The sequence below is a fragment of the Polypterus senegalus genome, chromosome 1 (genome assembly GCF_016835505.1).
Source record: "Polypterus senegalus isolate Bchr_013 chromosome 1, ASM1683550v1, whole genome shotgun sequence".
Lineage (NCBI taxonomy): Eukaryota > Metazoa > Chordata > Cladistia > Polypteriformes > Polypteridae > Polypterus > Polypterus senegalus.
In genome coordinates this window covers 244,729,374-244,744,166 of record NC_053154.1, presented here as the reverse complement: position 1 = coordinate 244,744,166, position 14,793 = coordinate 244,729,374, and the positions used below count along the sequence as shown (strand labels likewise).

Here is a 14,793-nt window from a genome sequence, read left to right as displayed (position 1 = left end):
GTCGCCTTCAAAGACGGAAACTCCATGCAGGACTAGGAGAGATATCATCACAGCAAGCAATGGAGGCTCGTCTAACATCGGTGGTAGTCAAAAAGCGGACAGGACGTGCTCTCAAAATGACAGAGGCTGAGAAGCAAGGGCCTGGGAGGTACATTGAGGGTCCATATAGGCCAAAGCAAATCAAATATTTTTACATTTGTTCTATTTCGTGTATTTGACAGGTAATATGGTTTGTGTGATTTAATGAGAAATGTAAGTCTAATGTGGAATGAATCAGAATAAGTGAGGGCAGGTCAAAGGAGGCAACTGCATGTGAAGAACACAAGGGACATTTGGTCTTAAAGACTTGCCACATCAGATGTGCTCTTGTGCAGCTCCCAAATGATCTCCAAGTTCCCTTAGCAGGACACTCCTGACCCAGCTCGAGTCCCTACCTTATCCTCAGCCTTTGTAGCTTCATCTGAATTTCCCTCCTAAAGTTACTGGCACCCCAGCTCAGGGTTTTTTTACGGCCTTACATCCCAGTGCTGCCAGGCTTACCATGACATTAAAACTGCATTCAATGGAGTGAGATGATATTGGGAAGGATATGAGAAGAACGCATTCACGGAGGCACAAATGATCTTACTTGCCACATCTTGCTTTTCAAGACCTTGTGAGGTACCTTATCAGAAAAGATGGTGTCTCCCAGGGGTCACTGCTAGGGCTGCTGCACTTTTTAATATGAACAAAGGATCTGATCAAGAATATCTATTAAGACATGCAGGTTATGACTGCTACACTCAAGCACACTTTAATAATAATATATGCATCATCTATATGCCACACCAATCCCTCTCTCACTTGGACAGAGGCAGTGGTGCTGTAAGAATTCCGTTTGTTGACTTCTCTAGCGCCTTCAGGACCATCCAACCTCTGCTCCTTAGGGACAAGCTGACAGAGATGGGAGTAAATTCACACCTGGTGGCATGGATCGTGGACTCTCTTACAGACAGACCTCAGTACGTGTGTACGTGCGTCTTGGGAACTGCAGGTCTGACATTGTGTTCAGCAATACAGGGGCGCCGCAGGGGACTGTACTTTCTCCGGTCCTGTTCAATCTACATACATCAGACTTCCAATATGACTCGGAGTCCTGCCACGCGCAAACGTTCGCTGATGACACTGCTATTGTGGGCTGCATCAGGAGTGGGCAGGAGGAGGAGTACAGAAAGTTAATCAAAGACTTTGTTAAATGGTGCGACTCAAACCACTTACATCTTAACACCAGCAAAACCAAGGAGCTGGTGGTGGATTTTAGGAGGCCCAGGCCCCTCATGGACCCTGTGATCATCAGAGGTGACTGTGTGCAGAGGGTACAGACCTATAAATATCTGGGAGTGCAGCTGGATGACAAATTGGACTGGACTGCCAATACTGATGCTCTATGTAAGAAAGGTCAGAGCAGACTATACTTTCTGAGAAGGTTGGCATCCTTCAACATCTGCAGTAAGATGCTGCAGATGTTCTACCAGACGGTTGTGGCGAGTGCCCTCTTCTACGCGATGGTGTGCTGGGGTGGCAGCATAAAGATGAAAGACGCCTCACGTCTGGACAAACTGGTGAGGAAGGCAGGCTCTATTGTATGCATGAAGCTGGACAGTTTGACATCCGTGACAGAGCGACGGGCGCTGAGCAGGCTCCTGTCAATCATGGAAAATCCACTGCATCCACTGAACAGTATCATCTCCAGACAGAGGAGCAGCTTCAGTGGCAGACTGAGGAGATCGTTCCTCCCCTACACTATGCGACTCTTCAATTCCACCCGGGGGGTTTACATTATACAAAGTTATTGTCTGTTATACCTGCATTTTTATCACTGTTTAATCTGTTCTTTATCAGTATGCTGCTGCTGGAGTATGTGAATTTCCCCTTGGGATTAATAAAGTATCTATCTAATAAGACGACAAATAATACGATAATTAATAAATGAATAATAGTACAAGAATAAACTTTCGCATGCTCACAACTGTAAACCTACTTTTGCCCACCCATTAAAATGCTAGTCTGTCTATCTGGTCCCTTCAAGCAATCCAATTGGTCAGTTTGGCTTTGGCTATTCAGTGGTAGGAATGATGACACAATTCTTTAGGGGTTCAAAGTTCAATTTCCGAGTTTGACAATTTCTTTTTATTTCTACAAAAAAGGAGTTAGACAAACTTACACTGGTTTGCTAAATATTAATGAGGCACAACCCGAGTTACAAATGGAAGCACTGCATATTTGAGGTTTTCACAGCAGTACCAGGGGCCTGTCTACCACTGGTGGTCCAAAAGCTTTTTGAAATGAGTGTCTGAGAAGCAGGCTGTATGGGAACATAATCGAGAAAGGAAACGCTGGGCAAGAGAGGTTGAGACGCACAAAGATTCCACAACAAGGCTCAGGGCAAATGAAAGAAAAGGTGCACATACAGTATCTCTCCCTCAGCTAGTGTTTGTGTGGGGCCGGCTAGAGACAGCTGGTAAGGAAAGTAATAACGATAAGAGGAAAGATGCTGTAGAGAGGGGTCCTACAGAGCTAGAAGTAGAACAGGGGGAGTGTGGGCAGGGAAGGAGAGGGTTAGAGGATACGGTACAAGTGACAGTCAATACGTTACATAGTCTTATACAGAAGTAGTCACACATATGTAGTAAGAACAACTATTTTTTTATGATTTAAACTATTCTTTTACATGTGGTATAAACTAAATAAAAAGTTTTACTAAATATCTATGATAATTGAAAACGTAATGATATTTACAACAATTATCAATTTAATAAAATTAACATGTATCACATTAAATAGTTTTAAATGTATTCTATCACCAGTCTTCAACAGGTAAGCAGAGTTAGTAATCAATGACCGGATTAAATGTGCAGTTGATATGGGAGAGCAGATAATGGAGAGTCAGCTGAATTGTTAATATGGGGATTTGGACAGCATGCAGGGTTAGGCAGATTTGTAACAAATAAATATAAGGCGAGATCAGAATACACAACAGGAAACTTCAAAGTACACCTATGATAAGGATCTAGAAGTCATGTTGGACTCATCACTGTCTACATCAAGACAGTGAACAGATGTATGTGATCAAGAAGGCTAATAGGATGTGTTAGGTTATTCAGTATGATCCATGGAGTACAGTATAAGGGGCATTATGCTTAATCTACACTAGTGAGGTCTCGTGCAGAACTGTGTACAGTTTTGGTCTCCATCCAAAAAGACATAAAGGCAATAGAGAAATTTCAAAGGTTACTGTGGAGAGAATGAAGGAGTTAAAACGTTTCAGTTTAATGAATTGGGGATGAAGAGGCAACACGATTGAAGTGTTTAAAATTATGAAGGGAATTAGTACAGTGGCCCCCGATATGAACATGGGGACACAGATACAAATTTAAGGCCAGATTTCCCGCAGGCAGTGCAATACTCCAGGGGACTTGATGTCATTTTGGACAATCTAGGCGAGTAAGATGGGCAAGCTTATTGGGCTGAACGGTCCCTTCTCGTCACCATTTTTGTACTGTTCGCATGCACAAACTCCTTGTCGCTTGCTTATTACTAACAGGCATAATAACACAACGGCAGTGCGTTAGAATCATTGCCTTTTCTGAAACTGCGTCTTCCATTTCTGGGTGAGGGAAGTCAAAGTCAATTCTTTCACCAAAGAATCCATCACCACCACTTTAGCGCATCTTGTCACCCAACACCAAAGTTATAAAACAAGCCAAAGCGGCACTCACCGCGACCATGGCGTGGCACAGTAAACCCTCTCAGGGTGCACAAGGAGTCCGCTTTGTAAGGCATGGGGCACAACTGCTTGGCATTGCCATTTCTGAAGCTGCCTTTCCCAGCTTGTACCAAGCGCAGGTCCCTGCCAGGGCACATTAGATGCCAATTTAAGATTTCAGTGCCAGCATGAGACATGATTATGGATTTAAATAAGTGGTGAAAAGCATTGTCTCAGATTACACAGTACCTGACAGGTTTTCAAAAAAAATTATTTTAAAAGTAACATTATAATTCTCTCAAAAATGCTTAATGCAACATTAGGTATGAGACAGGAATCCACTGCAGGCCAACGAAGGCACACCAGACCATTTCAAAATGGCTGAATCACAAAAAAAGCAACGTGAGAAGAGGAGTCGCAGCAATTAAGAGACGCTGCAGCCTCTGAACCCTGGCTGCTCAGTCCGTGAAGCAGGCACGCCACAAACGCAGGGTAACATGGACTCCACTTAAAAAAAACAGAGATGATGTCAATTTCACAAAAATAAAATTTCGCATCTGACTAAAAACAGACTATGTAACAAAATGGCTTTAGAGTTTAACTTGACAATTGTGTCACTGAGTCTCTAGCAGACAGAAGAGCTCTTGTATTATTCACTCTTCCTCAGTGTTAACTGGGCTATAAAGGCCGCATACGATAGTACAATATTCAGGAATCCACCCACTTCTAGAAAACGAGTGCCTACGCTGCGCCATCTTCAATACATGCAAACAGTGCGTCTATAACTAAGGTCATGGACCGGAGTGGCAGTACTGGCCATCCTGCAGCAGGCCGTGGAGGTGAACAGACAGTCAAGATCTCGATCTGCATGCACATCTGACCTATGGAGAGAATAAACTCAAGAGTTACGTTTTTGGTAGACACTCTTTGCTATGAGGCTGTTAGACTGATTGACTTGACGTCAAATCCCTGTGTGTGCGTGAGAAGCAGAGAGTAAACAACATCTAGAATGGTGTCAACGCTGGGCGAGACAGTGAAGCGAATGTGCAGAACAAAATATTCCACCTGTATTATTTATTTATTTTTTGCGTATTAAGATTGTTGAATAGGAACCTGACTTGTCAAACTCTGATTCTGATGCAAGTGATCTGGAGATCGAAAACAAAAGCCAAGTAATTGCATCAGCTGATCAGTCCCCAGCCGAACATGGAACTGACGGGCCTATGGCAACGTTCACCTAGGAAAATATACAGACATTTATCAAACTCCAATTTTGATGCAAACGATGAAAACGAAGGACAGGTACCTGGCATTAGCTGATCAGTCTCTGCTGAACGCACTTGTGTAGCCGACGCACCTAAAGCAGCGTTTGCCCTGGGAGGATTGCACAGATGCACATCCGTGGGAGGCAAGCTGACTACTGGAGTTCATCAAACGACTCATCCTGCTTGTGGAAACTACGGATCACCAGCCACTTGACTACCTCAAGCGGTTTTTTCCAGCAAGTACCTTTCAACTTTGATGTGCTGAGACATACAGGTAGGTAATAAGTATGTGAATTTACATACTGTAGAGGCTCATGGAACATAAAAGAGATTGACATTTGTCATAAATAAGTATTTTATGTTGATTTATGTGTGAAACCATTGCGTTTTCTGGAAAAATATGCAGCCCTGGGACAAAAGGAAAACAAAAGAACTCGCCGTAAAAGAGTGAAAATACTGGCCGCGCACAAGCAGCACACATTACGTTGATGACCAGGTCCTGGCAGTGCCCCCTTAAACAGAGCTGCCCGTCACTTCAGAACAGCGATTCCTTACAAACTACAGGAAGGGGACAGCAGCCAAGATCTGATAAATCCATTTTAATGGAAAATGTAAAACCCCTTTCAAGTTCAATGTACAAAGCATGTAACACTTGCACTTTTTACCAAATTGAAGCAAGCCATGTTTTAAAAAAATACATCATTGAATGTATATATGTATAATATTTACAAAGCATAATACGTTTGAGAAGTTATTTAACTTCAAAACTTCATAACAAACTTTAACAAAATGAGACAACTGTCAAATAAATTACAGCTTTTGTAAATGTCTCTTAATTATACAGTGAATAGTTATTAATACATTGTTTTAATTGTGTATGTAAATTCTAGTCATTTTCCTTTACATCATTTTACACTGTTTACAATAATTTGGCAGGTTTTTAAATCTGTATACAGGTTAAGTTTCCAAAAGATATGACAAGATGGCTGTGCGTTTCAGCAAGGATTACACAGAGGCAATAGCTGGTATCCGTTGCCACTCCTCCCGGTATGGACGTGTCTCCATGTGGCCAACTGCAGCAGAATCGTTTATAGCAAACTGTACAATTCACATTTACATTTGATCATACATAGCATAGAACTCTTAAATTCTGTTCAAAAATAAATACACCATTTTGTTATTTTTCATTTAAACAAACTTTTTACATACAGTATAATACAACACACAGCATTATGCTGTAATATTTATAAATATATTAGCCATAGTCTTGCACTTACCACAACTCACATGTATCACAGTTTTTGTGATTCACTTAACTATACTGCTACGGTGTTTGTAACAAATAAATACCATTAAGGTCAGCTTGGCACGGCAGGTTTTCAATGCTAGTATTTGTGTGCATAAATCATTTGAAGAAAAACAAATGTCTCATGAACAGCCAAAGGGGAGCGTGTGTCATGAGGTCTCTTGCACCTCGTCTACTTGTTCTTCACAGCACCGTTTTAATGTTCCTACAGCATCTTTCACAGAATGATAAAATATGTTTTTGACCTGCAAGGAGAAGGATGAGGAGAAGAAATCTATTAGTACACTTGCCAAATGGCCCACTGATTTTAAAAAAGATATGCTTGCATAAGAAAATACATCTGGTGTGGCTGATGCAGACACCCCATAATACCCACAATTATTAAGCAATCCATGGACAAGAATTTTGAGCTCTGCCATTCTGTCCTAGTTCATTTGTGCAGAATATTCGTATAAAGGTAATTGATTAGCCAGACAAGCTACATGGAAAACAAACTGAAGCACTTCTTTGTAGTTGTTTCACAATGATGTTACGTTTAATAAATCTGAGCCCGTTTAATATAGCACACTTCAGTAAATCGAAATGAACACCCAAGTCCTGCAGATTCTAGTATTACAGAAAAAAGTACATTGCACATAGGAACAGAGTTAGCCAGCAGAAATACATTCCAGAAACGTCTGCAGCCACAGGTGATGCCGATAGGCTGTTTTGCTTATCAGAATAACTATCAAACAAAAACTACTAACTGAAAATGTCTATACCAGCATTTTAGGGCTGCATTTGGTTTGGGAAGACCAGAGTAGAAAGTACTAATGCAGTCGGGGTGCAGAAAAAAAGTCTAATGTTGCTTCTCTTACACCACAGAAGAGCTCATCTTTTGTATACAGTACCTCCTTCTATAAAGGATTCACAAGTAATGCAGCGAGTGCATTTGATATCTGTGGTAGCCTTCTTCAGAAGTGACTTCTTTGGGAGAAGTGTGAATTGTCAGAGCTGTTATGCCTTCATTTTTGCTTAATTCTAAGTAATATCCATCTTCAATATTATACCTTTTAATTATTTGTAACTAAGATCACTAAAGGCCCATCATTTTTTAATCAGGGTGGTTATGCTAAACACGGTCTACTCATTGCATTATAGGCACAGGCCTACACAGCCATCCAAAGATTTTTTTCTGTTGCATTTGGCTCACACTATAATGTTTAAGACTGAGGAATTGAAAAATGATTTTAAAATTCCATCCTTCATTACTGTAAATGATTTAAAGGTGTATTATAGATTGCTGTTCTGCTATAGTATCAAATGTTCTTTATGGCTTCATGTACTTGTCTGGCACAATAGCTTCTTAGTTGTTGTTGTTTTGCCTTTCCAAATCACTTTAAGGAAGTAATTTCTTAATGCAAAAAAGCTTCAGAAAAACCAAGAGTTTCTTCACATTCACTATAAGGTGACTTTTGCTATTTTTTCTCATAACCACCATATAAATAATTGTGTAAGAAATGTACTGTGGACTATACCTTGCCTTTCACAGTACCTACCTGCACAGTCATTTACCTTTTAATTCTTAACACTGCTGGCAATTAAAATTGTGAACTGGAAAAGCTCCCGATTGTTTTGTAGTAAATTTTATTAGATCACAAGTCCTCACAAATGCCTACAAAAGCCCATTTTGCTGAAACCATGTAGAGACATCCTTTCAAGCTGCTGCCTTCTAAACTGCCTTTCCCTGCCTGACTGGATCAATGAATCAGCGTACTTGCCTTTAACAACACTAGAATTACCAGAGCCTACGAAAAAACTTGTAGGTCCGTCCCACCTTAAATCGCTTCTTAAAACCGTTCTCAACTCTCCGCCAGTGTCCTTTGTAATCTAAATGTGCTGATAAAAGAAAAGCTGCAAGTAGCCGGCTATTCCATCCCCCCACCGACTTAGAACGTGCACAGACTTCTCCCAGCTCATGCCTTGATTGATTATCTAGGAGTGAAGTGGAGTTTTAGAGTGGAAATAATAGATCATTATTTGGAACACACGCATTTCACGTGTGTTCCGTTTCTACAGTAATCCGTGTAAACACATTTTTAAAACAAACGTTTTTCATACTGTAGTAGTAAATGACAACATGTAAGCATAAACTATATAATGTATGAGGCCTGAAGTCCAAATATCAAACACTTTCATAAAAAGTACAAATATAACAGAACAAGCATGCTTTTATTCAAAAATATAACTGCAGAAAAAAGCCGCCTTAGCATGCCACATTGACACATACTTGCTACAGCTGTCACGGTAGCGTAATGGTATCAGCCGGTGACTAGTATTCAAAAGGTCATGAGTTCGATCCCACACGAATCAGTTTTGAGAAGTAAACTGCTCTTATTCTTACTATTTTAGAATAAAAACATGCATTTGATTTCAGTGTGTAACAGCCGATGTAATTTATGGTTAAGGTTAGGTTTTTTTTTTTTTTAATTCACTGTTCATTCTCTCAGTCGTGTTCAGGATCCTTCCCTACCCCCAATGCCCGCCCCCCCCCCATCTGAGAATGCTGTTTTCACATAAAGCGCTCTTGTGACTGCATTCTCGTACCAATGCTTGCGAACTGCAGTGCCTGCGTTCACTTTTCGTGGCATTACACGTCTATTTTTTTGAGCATGCCCATGTCGCTCAAACACAGGAACATATGTTGGTGTACAAGAATAACAAAACAAGTGCACTTTTATTCTAGACTATAAGTGAAGAAAAAATAAAGCAAGCTACAATAGGCAGTTGATATGACAGCTTGCGTGGTGCAATGCTAAGAACTGCTGATTTCTGATCCGTGCTATATAAAATCATCACATTCAAATATTATCAATTCCCACACACCCTTCCTACATTCACGACATGTGTACTTGTTGCAGTGTACACATCTCTCTGTGCTATGGTTCCTATTACACTGAATGAGCACCTGACATTGTACTTTCTTCCCTATATAAATCACAAGTATAGCGCGTCTCCAAATAAATCACATTCGAACTATAGTGCGTCTCTAAATAAATCACATTTGACTTATAGCGCGTCTTTATGTGAAAACAGCATTGTCAGATTATGGGGGATCGTGAACGCGACTGAGGGAATGGAACTGAATTAAAAAAAAAAAAAAGCTAACCTTTACAATCATCATGCATTTACACTGGCTCTTACAGACTGACTGAAATCAAATGTATGTTTTTATTCTAAAATAGTTCAGTACATGCAATATTATTTGAAAACAAACAACTGAGAATTCCCTGTAATTTGCAGCTCTATTCATTATCTCAAAACACCATGCACATTCACAGTAATTTCCAGTTATGTCCACCACTCACACCAACACCCACAACCATACAGAACTGATCCCACATCAGAGAATTTCCACATCCTGCATAAATTCACACCCGATCCGACGCTGTTCGTTTTCAGATAATATTGCATTAGTGCGATGATGTTTTCACATATATTGTCTCTTTCTTTCAGGTGTGTAATAGAAACCACAGCATAGAGAGAAGTGTGTACATTGCTTCCTGCAGGAAAAGGTGATGGAAAAAGTGCACTTGAATAAAAGTGCACTTTTGTTATACTTTTACACCAATATATGTTCCTGTGTTTGAGCGACACGGGCAGATGGGGAGTGTCTGATGATTGCATATAGCGCCGAAGTTACTGCTCTTTACCATTCTCTCCTCTGCATGTCCTGGAGTACAAAAGAAACAGCATACAGCAACATGCGGGGACTGGCAGGAACACTCAATAAAACTGAATAAAAAGAAAATCAAGTGACGGTGAGATACGAAGGCAGCTTTGCCAGCGTTTGTGTGTCAGAACCCTTTGGGGATGGGGGGCGTTAGTATGCATCGTGGTACACTGCAGAGCTATAGCGCGTCTTTATGTGAAAACAGCCGTGTCAGATAGGGTTGTATGGATTGATTCTGAACGCGACTGAGAGAATGAAAAGTGAATTTAAAAAAAAAAACAAAGCTAACCTTTACAAGGATCATAAATTACATCAGCTGTTACAGACTGAAATCAAATGTATGGTTTTATTCTAAAATAGTAAGACTAAAAGCAGTTTACTTCTCAAAATGGAATAGTGCAGAATCGAACTCGCGACCTTTTCATTTCCAGTCAGTAGCCGAATGTATTGCGCCACGGAGGCGATCGTAATTAGTGGGTGTCAATGTCACATGTTAAGGCGGCTTTTTTTTCTGCAGCTATATTTTTGAATAAAAGCGCAATTGTTGTCTAATATTTGTACCTTTTGTAAAAATATTTCTTTGATATTTGGACATCAGGCTTCATACATTATATAATTTATGCCAACATTTTATTTTGTCATCTACTACTAGAATATAAAAAAAGTTTCTGTTTTAACAATGTGTTTACACAGATTACAGTAGAAACGGAACAGACATGAAATGCGTGTGTTCCAAATAACGATCTATTATTTCCACTCTAAAACTCCACTTTACTCCCAGATACTCAATCAAGGCAGGAGCTGAGAGAAGTTCGTGCACGTTCTAAATTGGTGGGGGGATGGAATAGCCGGCTGCTTCTAGCTTCTCTTTATTAGCACATTTAGAAGACAAAGGACGCTGGCGGAGAGGTGTAAAGCGATTTAAGGTGGGACGGATTTACGAGTTTTTTTCGTAGGCTCTGGTAATTCTAGTGTTAATCACAACTAATGAAGTAACACAATTTCATCCAAAGAATGTTCTTTGAATGTTCACACGAGTCATATTACCTATTTGCATTACTTTGAATCTGTAATAGTTCACACAGTTGTTATGCTTTATAAGCTTCCAATTGATGTCATTTTTAACATACATTATTCATGTTAGTTTCTGATTACTTATAGAATCATTCAAACCTACGGTTTTGTTTCAATAGGGTAGACCATAACTTTGCACTGAACTATTCAATAAAAATGTTTTTACAGTTCAATACTATTCATTATATAGTATCAAATTAAAAAAAACAATCAATTAATTAATGTTATATACATTGTGTTAAGAGTCTTCAAAAGTCCAGGATAGGGAATGGAGTGGAGGACTGCTTTAGTGATACCTATACATAAATTTAAGTAACCAATCATACCAATAGCTCTACACTTGTAATAGGGGTGTATCACTATAGAAAGCAGCCATAATAAAATTTAAATGTGTGTTCGCGATGGACTGTTGTTTAACCAGAAAGCAAATGTGACTAATTTATAAGGATAACCTGTACAATAATAACTAGCAGGAATAAACTTGAGAAATATTTAAAATAACTGAATTGTTTAGGTTATTTTACCTGTAGCTTGTCTTCGTAGTTGATTTCTTCCTTACAGGACCGCAGTTCCTGTGTTAAATGAAATGAGTGAACCACATGTTCTGGAGATACAAAGTCATTTATGACTTGCACACAACTGTGAAGATTCTGCACCTGCAAAGACAGGCAAAAATAAAGAAAAAAAAATTACTAATGGGAAAAGTTAATTATTTTCCAATAAAATGGCCTAAGCATAGAAACATTGCTTACTCAACAAAGTGGTCATAAGTGAAAAAATACAAAGAATGTTTTCTTATAAGTCAACTTTTAGAGGGAGAGCACCTTGATCATTCAAAATACCTAGCAACACACTTTGGATGCACAATTACAAATGTAGTGATGACACTTCCGGTGCTGCTAAGAGTGTCCGTCTTCAGCAGCTCCCATGTATGTCTGTCTTCGTGCTGTATGCAACTTTTTTTTTTGGATGACACGGATAACTGAAGATGTGAGGAAGGAGTTGCACTAATTTACACTGTACAACAACTACTGGTCTCTGCCCTTTGTCTCCCAGAACACCAGACCTAATCGCAGGGATGACAGCAGATGTACTGAATAGTCGTCAGGGAAAGACAGCATGAGCCCGGCTCCACAAGAGGAGAAAGTACAAACTCTACTTGCCATTGATCATTATGAACAATGTAAGACCACTGGCAAACACAATGGATAAGCTCCCAGTGCACATCAGGAACCAAAGGGAGCACAAACTCAGCAGGCTTATGTGCTTCAGAGATTCTGTGGTTGCTCTGGAAGTAGGGCTGGGCGATTAATCGAAAAGTTCTCGAAATCGACATTCAGAACTTATAATCGATCAAATTTTTCCAGGTCGATTATTTCAATTACTTTCCCTTTAAAAACACTACCGCGTGTGGAGTCACGTGACCCCGCTTCGTTACGTTACATTATTCCGCCGACATGTCGAGCATGGAGAGCTTAAGCACTGACACAACTGAGCAACAAGAGCAGCTTGTACCAAAGAAAAACGCAGTCTCCGTCATTTGGACAAATTTTGGCTTCAGTAAGGATGACATCGAACAAAATGAAGTCAGATGTAGACACTGTAGAAAAACAGTTTCGACGCCCAAAGGTAACACCACCAATTTGTTTCAACACTTGAAGCACAATCACGTTACTGAATATGAACAGTGCATGGCTCAAAAAAAACAAAAAGAGACTGACAAGCGCCCAGCAACAAGTGCCTCCGCAAAGCAGATGTCGATAACACAAGCGTTCACAAATGCCACACAGTATGAGAAGAGTTCAAAAAGATCGAAAGAAATAACTGACGTTATTTGTTATTACATCGCAAAGGATATGACTCCCTTGGCTACAGTGGAGCAAAGCGGGTTTAAACACTGTTAAAACTCTCGACAGAAGATACACTGTGCCATCGCAATCACATTTTTCTAAAACTGCGCTGCCAGACAGTAAAGTAAAAATGTAGCTGCTGAACTGAAAAATGTTCAAAACTTTGCAGCCACATCTGATCTCTGGTCAAGTAGGACGATGGACCCATTCTTGAGCCTTACTTTGCACTACATTGACAACGATGTCTTGAGACGGCATATTTTCCAGCCAATCACACGGCAGATATGATTGCGCAAGGTCTGAAAGATATGCTTTCTGAATAGGCCCTCACGGAAGAAAAACTTTCAGCCCTTATGACAGACAACGGTGCAGAGATGAGCAGCTATTTGGTGTCCCCCATGCTGGATAGTGAGGCAAATCCACTGGACTGGTGGAAGAAGCATCATGTACACTTTCCCACTGTAAGGTGGCAAAAAAGTATCTCTGCATACCAGCTACTAGCTCCCCATCAGAGCGGGCTTTCAGTTCGGGTGGAAACATTGTTACATGCCTCAGGTCCTGCCTGAAACCTGAAAAGGTTAACATGCTCGTGTTTCTTAGTAAGAACTTAAGAGTAAATTCATGTTCATATAGTGACATGACAAGATCGCTAAGATCACCTCATGCAACAGTGTTTAGAGAGTTCTATTTTCATTACAACAATCTGTTGTTTACATTGATACATTGCACATTAAAATATTTGTTTACAGAAGATGCAAGAAATGCACTGTTTAAAATATTATTTACAGGATATATAAGAGTTGTTTTATTTAGAAGAGATACTGCTTATTTTCTACTTTTAATAAGAAAAACATTGAAAATAATTTATGTTGTTTCCAAAAGTGCAAGTTATTTATTTTTACTTTTTTTATAAGAACAAAGTGACTGTTCGTTTTAGGCAATGTGTGCTTTAATTTCAGTTGTTCAACATTGATGTTCAATAAATAATCACAGATAGTAGTGTTTCCTTCAATTATTTTAAAATCAAGTAATGCACCCTTCATTCAAAAATCTCTCACTTGTAATATGTGAGCATATTTACTGTACAAAACTTGTCAGTGAACTATGAGGGCAAAAAAATAAAAAATAAAAAATAATCGTACATTAATCGTAATCGAGTTAAAATGTTCAATTAATCGAGATTTTGATTTTAGGCCAAATCGCCCAGCCCAATCTGGAAGAAGTCAAAATCGTGTGGTGCGGAAAGTAGCAGCAGGTAGGAAGAAAGTAGATGGACTTGACGTTTTGTGAATGAAAATGGTGCATAATCTGAAACAAATTACTGAGAGATGTAGTTGAAGCAGAAACCTTGACAATCTTTAAGAAAATTCTGGATACTGAGAAAGCTTAGCTATTAGCTAAACAGACAGACTTGATGGACTCCTTGTTTGTCAAATTTCTTATGACCTCTCGGTTTGTGTTCTTTCATAGGGATTCAAAAATACTTCAATATTCAAAGAAAATCAGAAGAAGCTAAAATCATGTTAATTCTCCATGTGTCAATAACTGACTAACATTTTAAGCCCCCCTTCATTGTCTCTAATGGCACCTTTTCACACCTACTCCCACCTTTCACTCCTTTTATCTGTCCTGGCTTTGTCCCCCTCTTTCCCCACCTATATATATTACATGCTATTTCCTCTTGATTTACAAATCTGATGAAAGCTATACAGCTGAAACGTTATGTCTCTTATTTCAGTGAGGAAGTAACTGTTAACTTTTTCCCTAATTCAGGATTTATACCTGCACACAACTGGCACTAAAGAGGACTTACTAACAAACAAACAAATGGTATGCTCATA

General features: G+C 39.5%; 1 protein-coding gene across 3 annotated transcripts in view; it reads right to left on the bottom strand.

Annotated features, from left to right (window-relative positions):
- Positions 1 to 5,594: 5,594 nt before the first annotated feature.
- The window catches only part of jmjd1cb (jumonji domain containing 1Cb), a 354,346-nt gene continuing 345,147 nt past the window's right edge, over positions 5,595 to 14,793 (bottom strand). For all 3 annotated transcript variants that reach the window (XM_039771144.1, XM_039771154.1, XM_039771164.1), the window contains 2 exons: positions 11,627 to 11,758; positions 5,595 to 6,561 (listed from right to left, as the gene is read on the bottom strand). In XM_039771144.1, the coding sequence (XP_039627078.1) occupies positions 6,466 to 6,561; positions 11,627 to 11,758 (228 nt within the window). In that variant the 3' untranslated portion in view covers positions 5,595 to 6,465. The remainder of the gene's footprint in view (positions 6,562 to 11,626; positions 11,759 to 14,793) is intronic.